Source organism: Lytechinus variegatus, chromosome 11 (genome assembly GCF_018143015.1).
Source record: "Lytechinus variegatus isolate NC3 chromosome 11, Lvar_3.0, whole genome shotgun sequence".
NCBI lineage: Eukaryota > Metazoa > Echinodermata > Echinoidea > Temnopleuroida > Toxopneustidae > Lytechinus > Lytechinus variegatus.
The window spans coordinates 14,053,929-14,073,725 of record NC_054750.1 but is presented as its reverse complement, the minus strand read 5'-3'; the positions used below and the strand labels follow the sequence as shown (position 1 = coordinate 14,073,725).

The window sequence follows — 19,797 nt, the reverse complement described above, 5'->3', positions numbered from 1 at the left end:
GTTGTATCAGGTTAAGCAGACATATAAAATACACAGATACACCTTGGAGAGTGAAAAAGAATAGCTTTTATAACATGATATCAAATGGGAAGGTTTTCCATTTGTATCTCTCGAGACTCAAGAGTCTTAATCTTCTGGGATAAGAGGCATGAATACTTGTCATTTATTTGCTGAGCCAGTTTGTAAATATAATTTTAGCATGTGCAGATTTAGACTTTAAGTCCTAAATCCATAGACTAGTATTCTAAAGTCAACTTTAACTTAGGCCATGGTCTATGTTTGTGTTAAAATTATGGGAAGCCAAAAAATGTCAAAATTTTGTTTCCAATTTTCACATTGCTCTGTCATTGCGTTATCACAGTGGGAAAAAACTATTTTCAGTTATATTTTCCAGAGGGCTATAAATGATATAGGCCTTCTGGGGAAAAAAAATGAAAAAATTTGTCGGACATTTGATCCAACAAGTCCTGTTATATTGGACAGTTACCATACATGTAGTAGCTGTGCTTCTCAGCCCATCAGTGTCAGGGAAAGTTGTCAGTTCTGACAACTTGTCGGATGAAAATTTTGATTAAACGCTCCCGAGAAGTGATAGATATGCTGAGAAATCAACTCTGTACTGTTAGAGATATGTGTAATATCCATGGTTAAACCACAACTTTAGATCAGAGTATGAATTCAACCAGAGTTCAGAATATGGGACATTGACACAAATCTCTTTTTTTTTTAACAAAAAGGATAGATGCAAGGTTTCAAGTGTTTTTACTCTTTTGATCCATCATAGGTGAGTTCACAAAAAGATCTTATTAGCTCATTGACAGAGGAGCTTGAAAGCACTCAGACAGACAAGCTCATGATAGGTAAGTTACTCATCAATTGCATATAATTTGAATAATGTAGTCATCAGTGCTCGTATTCAAAATATCTTAAAGCCTATTTTAAGTCAAATCCCCCAAAAGTGTGTTTTACTATTTAAATTAGGCGCGATGGGTCAGTCGGTAGAGCTTGGGTTTCAGATTCCGCTATCCCCGTTCGATTTCCACCAGTGCGCTAGTGCCCTTTGGTAGGGCATTAATCCTCATTACCAGGTCCCTCCCTTGGAGAGGACCTTAAGCAGTCGGTCCTCTGGTTACCTGCTTACAAGCATTCACGCTTTCCAAGTGATCAGGTAAAGAAATCATCTCCATTTATCATTCAATTCATTACTGGATTAGATGAATGAGTTACCTTCCAACAGTAATGATGTGGAGGACTCGAAATGAACTGTTGGGTAAATTTGCAGCAAAAAATTCATTTTAGTCAGGTGCCTGATTAAAATACCAAAAGATGTGTTCATTTTTACACTTCTTATGTGTGGAATGGGGTGAAAAAATTCTTTATTGATGCATTATGTGGAGCGTTGTGGCCCAGTGGATTAGTCTTCGGACTTTGAAACAGAGGGTCATGGGTTTGAATCCCAGCCATGGCGTAATTTCCTTCGGCAAGAAATTTATCCACATGGTGCCGCACTCGACCCAGGTGAGGTGAATGGGTACCCAGGAGGATTTATTCCTTGAACGCTTTAGCGCCTATTAATATGGCGGCTCAGCTACAGCCGGGGTAATAATATGATACCAAGTATCAAGCGCAGTTGAGTATATGCATATAAAAACTGCGCTATATAAATGGACATATTATTATTATATTATTACTAAAATCATTTGACAGGCTAATTTAGCTATTAAATTTGAACGGTAAGTGGGTCCAATATCTGTCCCATGTCTGTTAAAAATAAACCTGATATTGTGGTCACTGGAGTCACTGAATACCAATTTGGTTCATCAGAAGTTGGAAGACATATCTGCTGACAGTTTATTCTATTGTCACTTGTCAGTAGTTTTTCAAGATATCTTACAAATAACTTTAAAATAGATATTATTGATGTTCACCTAAAAGAAATGGTATGCCATTATTCATGAAATTTCAGAAAATAATGTAAATTGCAGTCGATGATGAAAAATGTTAGAAAAAGTGCTGACAATTTCTAATGAATATATTATTAGGGGCCATTTAATAAAGCTGTTCGTAAGTTAAGTAATGGCCCCCAGTATAGAATTTAATTGTTTTGTAATTGATCATGTTTTATGGATGTAGTTTTGATAGTCTATTTTGGAAGTTACACTGTAGCGATGATTTATTTAAGAAAAATAGCTATTGCAATTTTTTGTCTTTTTTATTGTCTTTCTTAACCTATCTTAATTGTTAGCTTTGATTTATTTATAAAAAAATTGCAATATTTTTGTTTGTTTTTATTGTCTTGTCTTTTTAGAGAAAAGTTTTCTGGAGCATAGAATAGCAGCCATCAAAGCAGGGTATTATGAGAGGCACTATGGTGATGGTCCATGTAAGTAACATTACACAAACATGTATAACAATCATAGCTAAAAGAGCAAACTGAATATCACTTTCATTCTTTCTCAAGAGTGGTATGACAGGGAGAGGGAGAAGAACCTCATAATTATTATTATTATTATAGCAGAGCGAGACTAAAGGCACCACTTTTCCGATGGCAGCGGCAGTATCATCAACATTGAAATCTTAACCAAAGGTTAAGTTCTTGAAATTTCATCAATATATCTAATATTTTTGCTATCATATGAATGGTGTTTTTGTGAATAATTATTTATCTTAGTTTTCAAAGTCTGTACTACTGCTCTATTCAATCATGCAATGCAGGCAAGACTGCCAGAGGTGTTACACTTGTTTTTTTATTAGGAGAAAGTAGGGGAAGAGTAAAGAAGAAAAAATATTGAAAGAAATGACATGGAACGAGAGTAAATAACCCGCATACTTTTCATTTATAATCAAACAAACTCATTGTAAGGTCATCTTACCCCCCCCCCTCCCCCTCTTTCACTCAAAATATGTGGGCAAAACTCTTGATTGTTCTGTGGCCTTTGTCACTTAGAACTTTGTACAAACCTTATGCATTGAGGTCATCGCACTGCCATCTTAGAGGCTGAAGCCATTTCCTTTCATGCGTTGGTGATCCTAACCTGGCACATCTTTGACAACTCTATTTGTATTCATCATGTATTCCTATGTCCTCTGAGTGGGGGCGCTATGAGATCATGACATTTGCATAAGGTCTATTAAACTCATTGGAAAAGTAGTCACAAAAATTTATTCTTCATGCAATGAAGCAAGCAACATCTGTACTATTGTTCCCCTTCATTCTGATATTTATTTTGGGTGTGTCTCTTTTCTCTTTATTACCCCGATGATCAGCAGCAAACGGGACTGCAAAGGAGTCCCAGACAGAGAATCATTACACCACTGGTACCGATGGAGACGATGAGGCAGAGGATGAAAGCGATGATGATGGAGAAGATGACGAGGATGGAGAAGATGAGGAGGATGGAGAAGATGACGAGGAGGATGATCATGATGGGGATGTAGATGAAGAGGAGATAGATACAGAGACTTTAATCAAAGCTCTAGAGGCTGAAGCAAGAAACTTGAAAGGTGATGATGATAATAATGAAAAAGCATCACATTTTCAGAAAAACATGTCCTTGATTTGCACCGTACTATACACATAAGCATCTGTGGGTGTGTGAGTGAGAGAGAGAGAAAAAAAGGGAAGAAAGATGAGCTTCTTTGAAATCTTGATAGCTATCATAATTGGAAATGTTATTATAATCAACTTTGCTCTTATTTATCATTTATTTTACTCACTTTGTGAAAGTATCAAAGAAAAGTGGGGAAGAAGTTTAATGACTTGTTCTGGCTTTGCACTTTCACTACCAATACACAAAGCTAATCAGTTCAGGAACATAACTCGCATGTGCTGCGACCCAGTAATGTCAAACTATGTTTTACATTAGGCCTATATAAACCCTCCAAGGTGAATGACTCGAATCTGTATGTGTATCATGAACTGTACATGTAGCTGTCAAGGTCTCATTATAGGATCATCTATTGTTCAGATTTTTTCAAAGACAATGTTGCGTTCCCTGTGAGTTGTCCTTACAATGAACCCACTGCTGTGATCACAACCTGTGTTCCAACTTGAAACACAACTTGAAACAAAAAGCCTCTAGCATTGCATATTACTGATCTTGATCAAGGAATAGAAATAATGGTATGCACCTTTCTCTGTATGAGAATGTGCCAAGTTTGTTTGTTTTTTTCCACTCCAAATATTCTAGATGTCTTGGTTTTGAGAACATGAGTGGATATCAAATGTGAACACTACCATTGCATTTCACAATGTCCCAGGGGGGACGGAATGGAATTTGTGTCACAACTTGTATTACAATTAACCTCGATCATGTTGTATTGAATGTGAAAGTATGATATGAATGAGTCTGCTTTGTCCTCCAAGGTCAAAATCACAATATTGATGTGAAAGAGAAATTCTTCTTGTCAGATTGGTCGATAGATTTTTATCCCGCCGCTGTTGAAATGCAATTTGGTGCCATCACAGATGCCATTTTTTACCAGTTTTCTCGAATTAGGATGCGAATCTGTCATACTATTTAGAAACCCAGAGTATGGAAAGAATTGCACGTAAGCAGTCCAAATGTTGTAGACATATCAAAGCTTGGCTCTGTTATGCAGCTGAGTTGAGGATTAAGAGAATATATGAAATAATTTAATGATGTTTATTGCAATTTGTGTTTCATTATGTCACATGAGAGGAGTGTTCTAGAATGACCCGGTCATTAGTCCCTTTCTTGAACTCTCAGAGCCAACTTCTAACAGAAAAGTTGAAGACTTGCCCTGCTCTGTATTTATCAAATAAAATATTCAGGTTACCTGTTCAAACTCATTATAACATGTATAAGATATTCATTGATATACTTAATCAAAGAATAAGAATAATACTCAGAATATAATAGGTCAATTTTCATATTTTGAGAATGAATGAAATAACATTATTAGATTTATATAATAATTTGTCAAAAAGTCTGTGTACTCTGTACCTTGCACGTAGGCAGGGCAGATACGGAGGAAAGCAAATGAAATGCGGAATACAACAAAGACAATATTTAGTAGTACTTTATACAAAAATTAACAATGATATTAATAAAATAGAGTAGTTTGTTCTTTGAATTTATATTCTTATGGTATGTGGTATCACAATATATATGCAACTTTAAAAGGGCTTGTTTCCACTCTGTAGAATTCTCAAAGTGCTTACTGGCACTTATAGAGAATCTGGAATGATATATTATAGAAACAAAAATTGGTCTCAATTCTATTGCATTTTCAAGAAATTACTCCATCTTATAGTTTAAATCATTAGATTGTGAACTGGACACTTTTACACCTTTAAAATTGTTCTTAATTTCTTGTAACAAACATCTTTGATCTAGAAAATATTCGATGCAATGTTCTTTTTTATTATAGAATTTGCTAGTTATCACAAATGATAGAAATTATCAAAAATGAAGACTTTGCATCATGTTAAGAGTTAATGGTGCTTCATTTCATTTCATTTATTTCCACAAATCAATCAAAATACAAAAAAAAAACATACAACTCATTCATTAACACAAGTACTACATCACTATGGTAAAATACTTGTATATCTTATGCCTAAAATGGTTTTCTATTGTATCTCTTTTCTAAAATCCATGTTTATATGAAGGGGAGTTTCCAGAGCTATATTTCACTTTTCTTGTTTATTGTTTTTCCTCAATTAATTGGAACAAGCCAAACTGTCTACTTTTTTGTCTCATTTTCTCCCCCCCCCCCTCTCTGACTTTATTTCAGAAAGAAGATACCTTTATTTGTGTTTTTCACGTTATCTCATTAGCCCTCTATATTCTGCAAGAAGAAAATGGAGCTTATTTCTTCTCTTTTCTCTCTCAGTTTTTCCATGGCTGAGAACGAAGACAAAATTAACTTCCTTTCAATAATCCTGCATTGTACTTCTTACATCATATTACTTTGATACTAATACTACCAGTTATTCATTCTAGTTCTCTTGCTGTCTTTTTCTTTATATTTATAAGGTCGAAGACAGAGTTTTGATATTGGAGGCCTGGTTGAACAACGGGAGATCGCTGAGCGTTTTGAATCGGAGATGATTGACAATCCTCGACCCGGAGCAAGATGTCATGTGACCAAGGTTACCATGGTAAGTAGTCACGTGACCAGACATCTGATACACCATTGGACACGATCTACATGGAGCAATCATTTTACATACTGTGCCATTTTGTAGCAGATTGAACAGTAACCATGTAAAATTGCTCTTTCCAATATGCAGTTGACCCTAACCTTTGTTGGAAGAAGCTATATGTTCTGAATGTGAAATTGTTATGGTGGCTTTATTGGAACCAAAATAGTTACATCAGAAATGATTAAAAATCACCCGGCGTGTGTTTCATATAGGTGTTCGTAAGTACCAGATTCTTGTTAGCAACTCTTTATGGCACGCCCTCCTGATCACGTGAGGAAGCCAAGGATGCTTCGTGTACTTTTTGTGGTCATTCTGGTTTTACACCTGCTTGAATCATTATTTAAAGTTAATTAGACTCTGGTGAAAACCATCAATAGAAACTGTACATGAAAATATCCTTGGTCTTTTTAGAGGGGGGGGGGGGATACTACGTATTGTTGTCTGATTTGATAAAAGCGAATCACATGCTATATTGTACATTTGCAACAATTCATAAAATCAAACGCAATTTGGTTTTCAGCCAATCACAATCTTGCATTCAGGACCTTTGTTTGATTTTCTGAGTTGCACTTAAATGTGGTTCTTTCTCCTCAAGGCCCCATAGGTAATAGAGGAATGGCTGAAATAGTTCAGTTGTGAGAGAATAAGACTTAAACAGTTGATAATAATGTCCAGTGCTAACAGCATCCGAAGAACATCTGCAAAGACTGCAAGTGCTTTACAAGTATATTGTTTCACTGGCCAGTGGATCCTGGCCTGCCTACACAAAATGTATGCACCTTCTTCACTCCCTGATTAGCATTCCTCCAGAAGTTTCCAAACCTCACATCTTACCCATGGATGTAACACTTTTCTGAACAGTGGATTGATACCTTGCCTAAGGCTACTGGGTCACAGCGAGATTCAAGCATACGTCCATCACACTTAAATACAAAGTTGCGTTTCGTATGTAAAGCATCTCTGCAATGGGTAAATTATGCTCAGAGGACATGATATTGTGTGATTTGGCACTTAAGTGCGCATTTTGCACTTAAGGACGTTCCCTAGTTATGTTTGTGCGCATCCCTATCTGAGCATATTTTACGCGATGCACGCTGACGTCACAATAAGTAACGTGTATAATCAGCTACAGTTATCAGCTGATATTTCGAGTCATCGGCACTCTTAAAGCAAATCTTGATGTGTAATTTTACAAATATATTAGCTAAAAGTAATCTATGCACCTAGTTTTCAAACACCTCTTCCTCTTCAGAATACTTTACACTGCAGTGCTGCGAAATATGACAAATATGGCCTCAACTTTGATTAAATGGGATAGTGGTGTAGAATGTAGATACTGAGACAAGGCTTTTGACTTGTTTTTTGTCATTTAAAAAGCACACTTGCTCCAAGAAAAGTGTTGATAGTTTGAAAACAAGCAAATAATCCCACAATTTTAAATATTCACACCTCTTAAGCATACCTTTCTCTACAACCATGCAAAATTCGGTGAAAATGACATGGGTTTTGTGCAGCATTTATTATACTTCTTACATTTGTTATATAAATTTCACAATTTTTCAGATATGTTTTTGTCATCTTTCACTATGTATTTTCAAAATTGAAGGTGCTGCTTCTCGTTAAAAAGCAAATGAATAGCAATATAAGTGGATTCTTTATCTTAATTATATAATTCTGAACTATAATCTAAAATTTGGTGAAGTTTAGATGGATTTTGACTGAGTAATAGAGCTATAAACTCAACGTTGTGATCCCGTGGGGTCTAAAAATGCAAAATTGTTTTCATTGTGTATTTCTCGATACCTTTCAAATGGGTGAACTTCAAAGTTAGATAGCAAAAAATCAAGCACGTAAACCTGACGTTAAATTGTGCATATTTGGAATATTAAGGTGCTAAAGTAACTCTGTACAAATCTTTGTTAAAATGACATGGATTTCATTTTAACTATGGAACATCCTAATAAGCATGACTTTACACTGTAGTCACACCTTATTCTTTGTGAAACACATCACTAATCACAAGACGAGAGTCAGAATCAATATACCACAACACTACCACAAGGTCCCTTATTACAATGTAAGACCCAATGTTAAAAAAAAAACTTCAACATCAACCACAATTTTTTTATACAATTTTACAACAATAAATAATTTTATGTGCAAAAAAATCTTACAGCTTGAATAAATCTGTTTTCCTTATTTATTTTTAAAGCCTCTTTATTTACGTTTGAAAAATATTTTATTGTGTGAATTAGAAATCTGAGAATAGATATATTCTGAAAATTCATTTTGTCCATAATGAAAATTAAAAACATTAAACAAAATGTAAAAAAAAAACAATGAAGATAATAAATTATAATTGAAAAATGATTAAGGTAAAATGAATGAATAAAGTACATCAAGAATAAAAAGTAATATCAAACACTTTTAGGAATGCTTTTTTTCCCCCCAATTTGGAACATTTTTTGTCTCGCCTGTGTAGCAGACCGAGACGTAGGTATCACTATTTCCGGCGTCATCGTCAACAATTGTGTTGTACACCCAATAACTTTCTATGGCTTTGAGGTGGTATCACCAAATTCATACCAGAGGTCCATCTCCTGAAGGCACAGGTCAAGTTCGAATATGAGTCGAATTTGAATAAGGTCAAAGGTCAATGAACTTTCCATGACTGGCACTGTGCTATGTTGTACACATAATTATTTTCTATATCTTCGAGGTGGGATCACCAAATTCATACCAGAGGTCCATCTCCTGAAGGCACATGTCAAGTTCGAATATGGGTCGAATTTGAATAAGGTCAAAGGTCAATGAACTTTCCATGACTGGCACCGTGCTGTGTTGTACACACAATAACTTTTTATAGCTTCGAGGTGACATCGCCAAATTTATAACAGAGGTCCATCTCCTGAAGGCACAGGTCAAGTTCGAATATGAGTTGAATTTGAACTGGCACTGTGCTATGTTGTACACATAATAACTTTCTATATCTTTGAGTTGGGATCACCAAATTCATACCAGAGGTCCAGCTCCTGAAGGCACAGTTCAAGTTCGAATATGAGTTGAATTTGAATAAGGTCAAAGGTCAATGAACTTTCCATGACTGGCACTGTGCTGTGTTGTCCATCTCCTGAAGGCACAGGTCAAGTTCGAATATGAGTCGAATTTGAACTGGCACTGTGCTATGTTGTACACACAATAACTATCTATATCTTCCAGGTAGGATTGCCAAATTCATACCAGAGGTCCAGCTCCTGAAGGCACAGGTCAAGTTTGAATATGAGTTGAATTTGAATAAGGTCTAAGTTCAAAGGTCAATGAACTTTCCATGACTGGCACTGTGCTGTGTTGTACACACAATAACTTTCTATAGCTTCGAGGTGGGATCGCCAAACTCGTAACAGAAGTCCATCTCTTGAAGGTGCAGGTCAGGTTCGAATGTGAGTTGAATATGATTAAGGTCAAAGGTCAATGAACTTTCACACTACTTTGTTCCTCTAATGACATGAACTTTATAATTTTATACTTTTTAACACTAACATTTTACTTCAGAACTCAGTACTCTCTATACCTGAACCGGATTTTGTAGTTTACTTGTTTATTCTTTAAAAACTTTTGTTGTTATTTATTTAATGAGCTTTAGTTCTTGGCACCATTTATAATATTCACACAAATTTGCCAATGGTACAATAAAAAAGCTGTTAAAGTTTCTTAAATGTTACCCTTCAGATTTGCTGTATATGCATGTTCTGGTAATACTGTAGACTGTACCAAACAAATTGAGAAAAGTTATGCCCCTACCATCATCCAACATAATGCTAAAGATTGGCATTTCATTACACCTTAATAATTAATTTAATTTTACAATTTTACTCACATTATTGTCAATTACATTCTTTTTCACTAACATTCATTTCCTTACTTGCATGGAAATAATTGTAGCTTCATAGCATTAACAGCATTCTTAGTGTTATCTGATTTTCTAGGGATAAAGTAGACCTATACCATTAATGCATATGTAAACTGTCAGAACCACAATTCACCCCCTAAACTGCTGACAGCCTCAGAAGTCATATAGCATAGTTTTGACATGCAGGCGAGACAACGCTTGGTGTTTGCCTTGTTTTTTATTGGAATCTTTAAAGATCTTTGCGTATACCATTTAGGATATAGGTTCAAGTATAGCGAAAACTACTATGCATTTCGTCCGTTCCCACGCTCATCAACTTTTGACGTATTTTCGTAAAACCTCTGCAAATTCTCACTCAAAGCCAAATTAATGCAATAAACAAAAAAACAAAATAAAACATTAAACCATTGTTTTTTTTTGTGGGAAGTTCAGATGTACTCTGTAATCACTTTAGGTTTTAATGTTTAAATGCTGTGCTTTGTTCATTTGTTGATCATTGCCTAAACTGTTAGAGCCACAGTTCATTATGGGGGCTAAGACCACATAGATCTATTACGTCGTTTGGGGTTTTGGTGTTCCTGCTAGATGGATTATCTAAAAAAATACAGGTAAACTTAAACTCACAAACAGCTAATGTACAAGAGCTCTGTGGGAAAGAATTGGAAGCATTGCTATAAATTTGACCGGAGTTTGACACCAAATCCGCACTTTTCTTGCTCTTGTAATAAAATAGTTTTGGAAAATGAAAAATGAAACGTGTATATTCTTAATCAGAAACAGAACAACATCTAATGAGTATTCTTAATGTTTTAAAAGTTTAATGTTTTGATTTTTTTATACGCCTGTCCTACAGGACGTATTATGGTATAACGCTTGGTGTCCGTCTGTCTATCCATCCATCCGTTAACTTTTCTTTGTAAACACGATAACTTCAGTTTAACTTAACATAGGCTCATATGATTTGGTGTGTATGATACGAGCATGGATCCCAGGAAGCCTATTGATTTTGAGGATAAAGGCCAAGGACACAGTGACATGTTTTCATCTGACCCTTCTGAAGTCCTTGTAAACACGATAACTAGAGTTTAACTTAACCTAGGCTCATAAAATTTGGTGTGTATGATACGAGCATGGAACCTAGGAATTCTTTTGAAGAGATCAACGGTGAAATCGCCACATTTCACTTTTCTTGCTTGACCAATAACTCCATTTTCTGTGTTACAGGTGGGCGCGTTATGTGCTTGCCTTAGCAACACTCTTTGTTTATACTGAATTGCTAAAGTTATGGAGATCTGAAATTAGGAATATCCTCATTTAAAATGCTATTCACGGGCTCAGCTTTCCTATCACCCTAAACAAACTTCCTTCCCCCCATACATGTTTTGTAACATTTCATAGAGAAATTCCTTATTAATTTGATGTGCTAGTTAAAGATTGATTTCTTTTAAAATGTATATTAGGAAAGAGGAATATGATTCCAACTCATTCTCTTTTTTGGCGTTCACATGGTAAGGTCAAAGGTCATTTTCAGGTCAACGTTAAAGTTTACATGCAAGACTCTCATATGACACACAACTCTGCAACCGTAAGTCACATTCCAACCAAACTTAAATGGTAGATATACTAAGGGGACCTGCATGCTAGTCGGAGGTCATATGGTAAGGTCAAAGGTCATTTTCAGGTCAATATTACAGTTTACTTGCAACACTCTCTTATGACACATATAACTGCAACCATAATAAGTCACTTTTCAACCTAACTTAAATGATAGATGTACTTAGAGGATTTGTATGTTTTGCTGCAGTTGGAGGCCACATGGTAAGGTCAAAGGTCCTTTTCAGTTTAATGTTAAAGTTTACATGCAAGACTCTCTTATGATACATAAAACTGCAACCATAATAAGTTAATTTTCAACGAAACTTAGATGATATATGTACTTCGCAGACCTGCATGTAATTCTTTAGTCAGAGGTCACACAGTAAGGTCAACGGTCATTTTCTGGTCAAAGTCACTTTTCAACCAAACTTAGATGGTAGATGTACTTTGCAGACAGGTTGTTATGCTTTAATCAGAGGTCACATTGTAAGATCATTGGTCATTTCAGGTCAATGTTAAAGTTTACATGCAAGACTCTCTTAAAACGTACAACTCCGCATCTGAAAGTCACTTTTCACCCAAACTTGGGTTGTTGATGCACTGAGGGACCTGCATGCTATGCTGCATTGGGAGGTCACATGGTAAGGTCAAAGGTCATTTCAGGTCAACATTAGAGTTTACATGCAAGACTCTCGCATGACACATTACTCTGCAGCCGTAAGTCCCTTTTCAATAAAACTTGAAGATGTACTTAGGGGACCTGAATGTTATGCTGAAGTCGGAGGTTCACATGGTAAGGTCAAAGGTCATTTTTATTTTGTACATTTTCTGTTATACAATTTAAACAATTTAAATCCTGACTGCTTTGGTTGATTTTATGTGGATTGTGCAATCAATCAAGTTTAACATCAATTAATCAAAATTATGATGATGCCTGTCAGCAAATATTATCAAAGAGAGACCAGAAAAGCAGTTTTTACGAGCAAGAGATCTTTATGGACTGATTCCTGTAATCCATTTTTCATGAAAATAAAGATGTCAATAGGGGTGGTCCCTAGAACACATTTGACTTTATCAACATCAGTTTTAGCCCTAGTGGCTTACCTACATGTAGGTTTTGGTGTTACTTGTAACTTCATATTACCAGTCCCAATGAAATACTTAGGTAAATATCACTAAACTACGTGTCACTATTCTAATTCATTACTTGATTGTATGAATGTGTATGCCCTAAAGCAGATATGGTGTGAAGGAAATAAAATTGCCCAATCACTTTAAAATATCTGCATTTTTTTTGGTTGGGGTGAAATATCAAACCACTTCTCAAACATGGAATGGGATAACAAAAATCAGAACATTATCTTTCTCTTTAGCTTGTAATACATGTATCCAATTTCTAAAATTGTAGGTATGTGGCAATATGTGCCCAAAAGTCCATTTGTAAAGAAAAATAAGAACTTTAGATAGAGAGGGCACTAGATACAAAAATATTAGAATTCTAGTTTTAATGGTGAAAAAGAAATTGCAGTGGTCACTTCTATTTTATACAAATGGAACAGATGAAACTCAAGCGCAATATTAACCTTATTTCCAAAGAGCTTGGATAGGCTTTCAGTCTCAACTTTGCTTTATTTAAATGATCCATTTTCCTTCCATTCCATTCTCTGAAAATAAAGACTTCATTGAACCACATTCATGAAAGTCTACTTGACAGCAGCATAAAAGAAAGTTCTCGCCCACACATAACCAAATAAATCTCCATCTGTTATTAACCAACATTCATGTAAAAGACATTCCTCTTTCCCCTTTCATTATCCTAACATTCTTGAGAGATCTTGTTCCCATATTTGGATACAAACATTCAGAACTTGCGTGTGTAACTTGCACACTTTCTCTTTTGCTCATTCTGTTTGGATTCAGTGTACCTTGGAATTTTGCTTTGATAGCTCTTTTCCCCTTCTTCTGGAAGTTTCAAGTTTCAACTAAATATTAAAGTCAGAATGGGTTGATTAAGATTTGAGTTTCTCTTTGGCTTGTGTTCTAAACTCATGTTCAAATGCCCCAAATTTGTGATTAATATATAAATTCCAGGTGTGATAATCAATTAATAAAATATGAAAATTTTAAACAAAGCGATCACTCAAGCATTGTGTATTTAGTCCAAATTATGTGCAAAATTTTAGAAAATAAGTTATTTCTCAGAGATTAGCCAAAGGTGAAGATGCATACTGTTAATCATTGTGAGCTTTAATGTTCTTTTCCTATAGTTAGGAACAGTGTTAACACAGATGAAATTGGAATTACATAATGCAGTTATGTTGGTAAAATTTGGAGCATGATGCAAACATCTTACCTTGACTAAAGGCCTGGTCACACCGCCCGAGCGTTGTTGGAGCGGTCGTGGAGCAGTAGGGAGAGAGGGTCGAATTTCGCACACAAAATTTGGGAAAAAATCTATAAAAAAACAAACAATCAAAATCGAAAATGGTGAATGGTAGCGAGCGGTGATGATTTTTTTCTCTCCGCTCCACGACCGCTCCAACAACGCTCGGGTGGTGTGACCAGGCCTTTAGCCTGTCAAAAATTTAGGAGAATACTTTTCAAGATCATATTTCTCACAATATGAAAATGGATTGAGCTTCAGATACAAAGTTTTTGTAGGAGGATTTGGAAGTCAGCACCTCCTTCTCACATTGAATGGAAATTGAAATTATTTTCATGAATATTTTAAAGGTAAATGCCAGTTTTGGTAATGATATAAAAATGAGTTTGTACAGAATCCAATGAAATGAAAACCAAAGTGTCTGTTTGTATAAATAAAGAATTTGTGTCAAAGGATTCTAGAAGAAATTGTGTAATTGCTGAGAAATTAGCAAATAAGCACAGGATTCAGGTCAAGCGTCGGGCACGACATTCAAAGCAATAATAGTATACTGTCCCACGTGCGCTTATCTGTGTTGGGGATCTTCAGGGTGAATATTTTTCAGTGTAGATTTCAAGATTTCACAAAGTTCAGTTTATATAACTGTACCAGATCTAGATCCTCGATGATATACTGACAATTAAGCCTGGTTTTACAGACTTTCTCATGAAATCAGTGTTTACTGCAACTACTGACATTTCTCTTTAAAATAAGTTTTTCACTCACCTACAGGGTCCCATTTCATAGAAATCGGTATGATAGGAACTCTTGCTGAAATTTCTACTTTCATTGGAAGATCCAACCAGAAAGCAGAATCTTCACTGTTGTCATGGTAATTGACATTCTAGCAAGAGTTGATATCGTATTAGCTTTAGTTTTTATGAAATGTGACTCAGAACTCTAGTTTTTCTTTAAAGGGGAATGAAACCTTTGGAACAAGTGGGCTTGTGTTGAAACAGAAAAATCAAAGAATAAGGAAAAAGAAAGTTTGAGAAAAATTAGACAAATAATGAGAAAGTTATGAGCATTTGAATATTGCAATCGCTAATGCTATGGACATCCTCCCATTGGCAATGCGACAAGGATGTGTGATGTCACATGTGAACAACCTTCCCTTTGATGGACCATAAAATACCCCAAAATGTCTCTTTCTTACTTTTTCTTATGGTGAAACAAACTCTTTATCCATAATGTATTCTTTAAAAATCTGTATTACATGCCCTCCTAAAGAAAGAACACATGATCTACTGAAAGATGTGATAAAAGAGGCAGTTTAAGGGAAATATATACTAAAGAAATGGGGAGAGTTGTTCACAAGTGACATCACGCATCTTTGCTGCATTGCCAATGTGAGGATCTCCGTAGCATTAGTGATCACAGTATTCAAATGCTAATAACTTTCTTGTTACTTGTCTGATTTTTCTCAAACTTTCGTTGATCTGTTTCTTTGATTTTTCTGTTTTTACACAAGCTATCTTGTTCCAAAGGTTTCATTCTCCTCAACTTTAAAGTTATTTTGGGGGAATCTTATGGTCCACATGATCTTCTCACCTTTGGAAATGGCTGTGAAAACTTTGATGGAATTATTTTTTTTGTAACCTTATTTACTTTGCTTACACCTGCTCGAACAATGAATTGGTTTGATTGTGGTTGAGACATATTGATGTAATAATAAAAAGGTCTTGTTCTCAGCTGCCAGTGCGGTGTGATTGGTAATCCAGATATTGCCCATGATGTTCAAATCTGAAACCCTTCACTTCATTATGTTCCCATGCTTGCATTCCATTCAAATAGAAATTTCAGTAGTTTCCTAATTTTTAAGATGGGATAAAGACAAGCAATATAGTCGATATCATTTAGTAATAGCAATGACATAATGATGATAATACGTTTATTTTTATAGTGCATATCACATCAATATGTGATGATGTTATGAATCTGAAACAAACATGTTTTCTTATAAATTTGGCCAAACTTTAAAGAAGTTTTCTTGCATTATAACAATTGTAAATGTATATTTCTCTTAGATTAATAATGCAAAAGAAGGTCCTCATATTTGTTCAGTTGGTTTTTTTTCTTTCTTTCTTAAACTTAGCTATGAAGGTTTCTGTTCCATCTAACAAAAGTTTGTCCAATGTATCTGATTATTAGTTTGGACTATCTTTCACAATTATAAACACCTTTCCGGAGAAGAAAATGGTGATATGGATATTTTTGTCGTAGAAAATGTGTTTTCAGTATTGGACCACACACATTCTTGAAGATGTACGCACCTATAGGCCTATTCAGACCGCCTCAATCACCAGAGTACCTGTTATTAAAATACAAGAACCTATTCAAGCCTTAAATACGCGATAATTCTTTTTTACTTCATACTGACCGAAAGAAGACCATTTCGGGGTAAGTTTTAAATGTTACGAGGTTGATCACTTGTCTGATGAGCAGGCAAGGTGTGAGAGTCAAAATTGCTATCTCAGCAGCCAACCACGGCCCCTGCTTCCAACTACATAATGTGTGAAGAAAGTTCCTGTAATTTGCTTTCACGCTGCCAAATATTCCTGCAAAATTTATCGTAAATTTGACAAGTACCTACAGTTTAGCGGGGGGGCTTTTACGCATAATTTGCTTTCACACTGCCAAAATTATTTGGTATTTTCTGATTGAGGTAGATCAGGGCGAATTTCCTGATCAGGAAATACCCAGAACTGACGAACTTCGAGGCGGTCTGAAAACACCTTATGAATAATTTACTGCACTGTCTAAAGCTCCCTGGCTTGTTTGATTTGTGCTAAAAGGCCTTAATTTTAAAAATGTGTTTGATAGCTGTATACCATCTGCTGTTCCTGGAAATCATTATTAAGTTATGGTACATGTTCAAAGAAGCCCTTTTCCAGAATTTGCCACGATTTCAAACTTTTCTTCATCAGAATAATGAGCTCTTTCATAGTCCAGATTATATAAAAATCTAGTGACATTTTGTGAATAACCACTATGAATCAATCAGTACGTTCTGGAAAAAAAGTACTTTGAACTTTGAACTCTATTCATGCACATTTCTTCAAATCACAGTCTTATTTGGACTTTGAATTATATTTCAGAAATTGGTAGTTGGATTGTGTAGGAAATGATGTAGTCTTTAATAAAAAATGTAGTAAACTTCAGGCTTAACATTCTATTTGTGTAATTTAAACATCTTTTTTAATAAATTGAATTGAATGATACTGAATCTAAATGTTTAAATTTTATGTTGTAAAATTCTGATTCAGTAATTAGATCAGCAATGATTTCTTTACTTTGCAGGAGTTAAATTTTATGGAATATATTTCACGTGACATATGGGGCTTGTGTCATCACATCGGGTTGTCACGTTGGGTCGGCTATCACATATGCCTGACCATTCAAGAAAAGGCCCCCTCAATTCCCAAAACGTTGCATCCAGTTTACTTGACCATTTGATAATTTCGCTATAATTTTCACAAAACATTGGGTAAACTGGGCCTGGTCTTTAAGGAATTTAGGGTGCCCATATATCAAATGGTTTGGTAAACTGGACCCGACGTTTTGGAAATTGAGGGGGCCCTTTTCTTTAATAGTGGGGTATATATGATAGCCCGACCCAACCCACAGCCTGATGTGATGACACAAGCCATATCATGGGAAGCTGCTTGCTCTTCATGTCACAAAATTAAAGCTTTAAAAATCAATAAGTCTTTCATTTCCTGACAGATTTTTGCCTAACCATCATTCACATGTTTCTTTTGTTGCATACTTTTATTATATCATCCAAACATCTGAGTGAACCAGAAGGTGTGCATGTTTTTGGCAATTGAAATATCGTGAAATTATCATCATCATTATTATTGTTATGCAGGCAAGCCTTTCATCTGCTCTGAGAGAACTGTATCAGCTTCGTCTAAATCAGCTGGGGGATCCATCCATCTTCACTGAGCTCTACTACTGTGGAAGCCTTCATCATCCAGAACGCATCAACAAAATCATGAGCAATGGGTTTTCAGATGAAGGTAATATAATGGAAGGTGTGTCCTGCAAAAAGAATGTTGGAGAGTGTAAGCTGAAGAGAAAGGTGGCATTTTTGTCCTGTGAATAAGTTGTAGAAGAGTGTGTAATATGGAGATGTTGTGTGACATTGTGTGTACTGTGGAGAAATTTTTCAAGTGTGGGTACTATGGCGATGTTATTGGAGTGAGTGTACTGAAGATACATCGTTGGAGTGTGTACTAAAGGTAGATTGTTGGAGAGTGTACTGTGGGAATATTGTTCGAGAGTGTGAACTGTGGAAAGATTGTTAAGAGAGTGTATACTGTAGATAATGTGTTACTATGGAAAGATTAATAGGGTGATTGGGGTGTGTTTACTGTGGAAAGATTGATAAGGTGATTAAGGCGTGTTTACTGTGTAAACATTGTTAGAGAGTGTGTACTGTATATTGTTGGATTGTTTGTTCTATGAATAGATAGATAGGGTGGTTAGTGTGTACTTTGCAATGATTGATAGGGTGGTTAGGGTGTGTTTACTGTGGAAAGATTGTTACGAGAGTGTGTGCAGTGGAAAGATTGTTAAGAGAGTGTGTACTGTATATTTTTGGATTATATGTACTATGGATAGATTGATATGGTGGTTAGTGTGTGCGTGTACTGTGGAAAGATTGGTAGGGTGGTTAGGGTGTGTTTACTGTAGAAAGATTGATAGGGTGTGTTTACTGTGGAAAGATAGTGAGTGTGTACTGTGGAAAGATTGTTAAGAGAGTGTGTACTGTATATTGTTGGATTATTTGTACTATGAATAGATAGGGTGGTTAGTGTGTACTTTGCAATGATTGATAGGGTGGTTAGGGTGTGTAGAAATACTGTAGAAATATTGTTCGAGAGTGTGTAGTGTGGAAAGATTGTTAAAGAGTATGCACTATCCAAAGATTGTTTAGAAAGTGTATAGCGTAGATATATTATTAGATTTTGGGTACTGTGGATAGATTGTAGGAGTGTGTGTACTGTGGATAGGACCATTAGAGTGTGTGTACCTTTGAAAGAATTTGAAAGTGTACTATGTGTGTGTATTATGAGAAGATTGGTGGTGTGTGCATACTGTGGGTTGCTGGACCTTGTGTTCTGTGTATAATTTGCTGGTGGTGTGTGTTTACTGGGGAAAGACTGTTGAATAGTGTGTACTGTGGTAAGATTGTGGGAAGGTGTGTACTCTGTCTAGATTAGTGGCAAGTGTGTACTAAGGACTGATTAAGGGACAGTGTGTAATGTGTATAGATTGATGGTGAGTGTGTACTATGGATAGGTGGATGTAGAGTGTAAGGTGGATAGATTATTGTAGAGTGTACTTTTGGTACATTGTAAGAATGTGTGTACTGCAGATAAATGATGAGTGTGCATACTGTGGAAAGATTGTTGGACATTGTGTTGCGTGGAACACATTGATTAGATCATGAGCTATGGGTTTTCAAATGAAGGTAATATAACTGTGATGGATTATGTGTTCTGTGAAAAGACTGATAGAGTGTGAACTGTGGAAAGGTTGTTTGGGGGTTCTTACTTGTGGGGAGAGTGTTGGAGGGTATACAAAGTGGAGACTGTGGAAGGATGTACACTGAAAGAAGATGAGTTGGCAAGTAATGTGGGAAGAGAAGAGGAGGATACCATGGACAGAATGTTTAGTTGGTGTCTACCG

The 19,797-nt window shown here is 35.7% G+C and overlaps 1 protein-coding gene across 1 annotated transcript in view; it reads left to right on the top strand.

Annotated features, from left to right (window-relative positions):
- The window catches only part of LOC121424006 (RNA polymerase-associated protein LEO1-like), a 53,358-nt gene that overhangs the window by 10,762 nt on the left and 22,799 nt on the right, over nt 1-19,797 (top strand). The window contains exons 8-12 of the mRNA XM_041619572.1: nt 785-860; nt 2,309-2,383; nt 3,268-3,504; nt 6,003-6,127; nt 17,972-18,122. Coding sequence (XP_041475506.1) covers nt 785-860; nt 2,309-2,383; nt 3,268-3,504; nt 6,003-6,127; nt 17,972-18,122 — 664 coding nt within the window. The remainder of the gene's footprint in view (nt 1-784; nt 861-2,308; nt 2,384-3,267; nt 3,505-6,002; nt 6,128-17,971; nt 18,123-19,797) is intronic.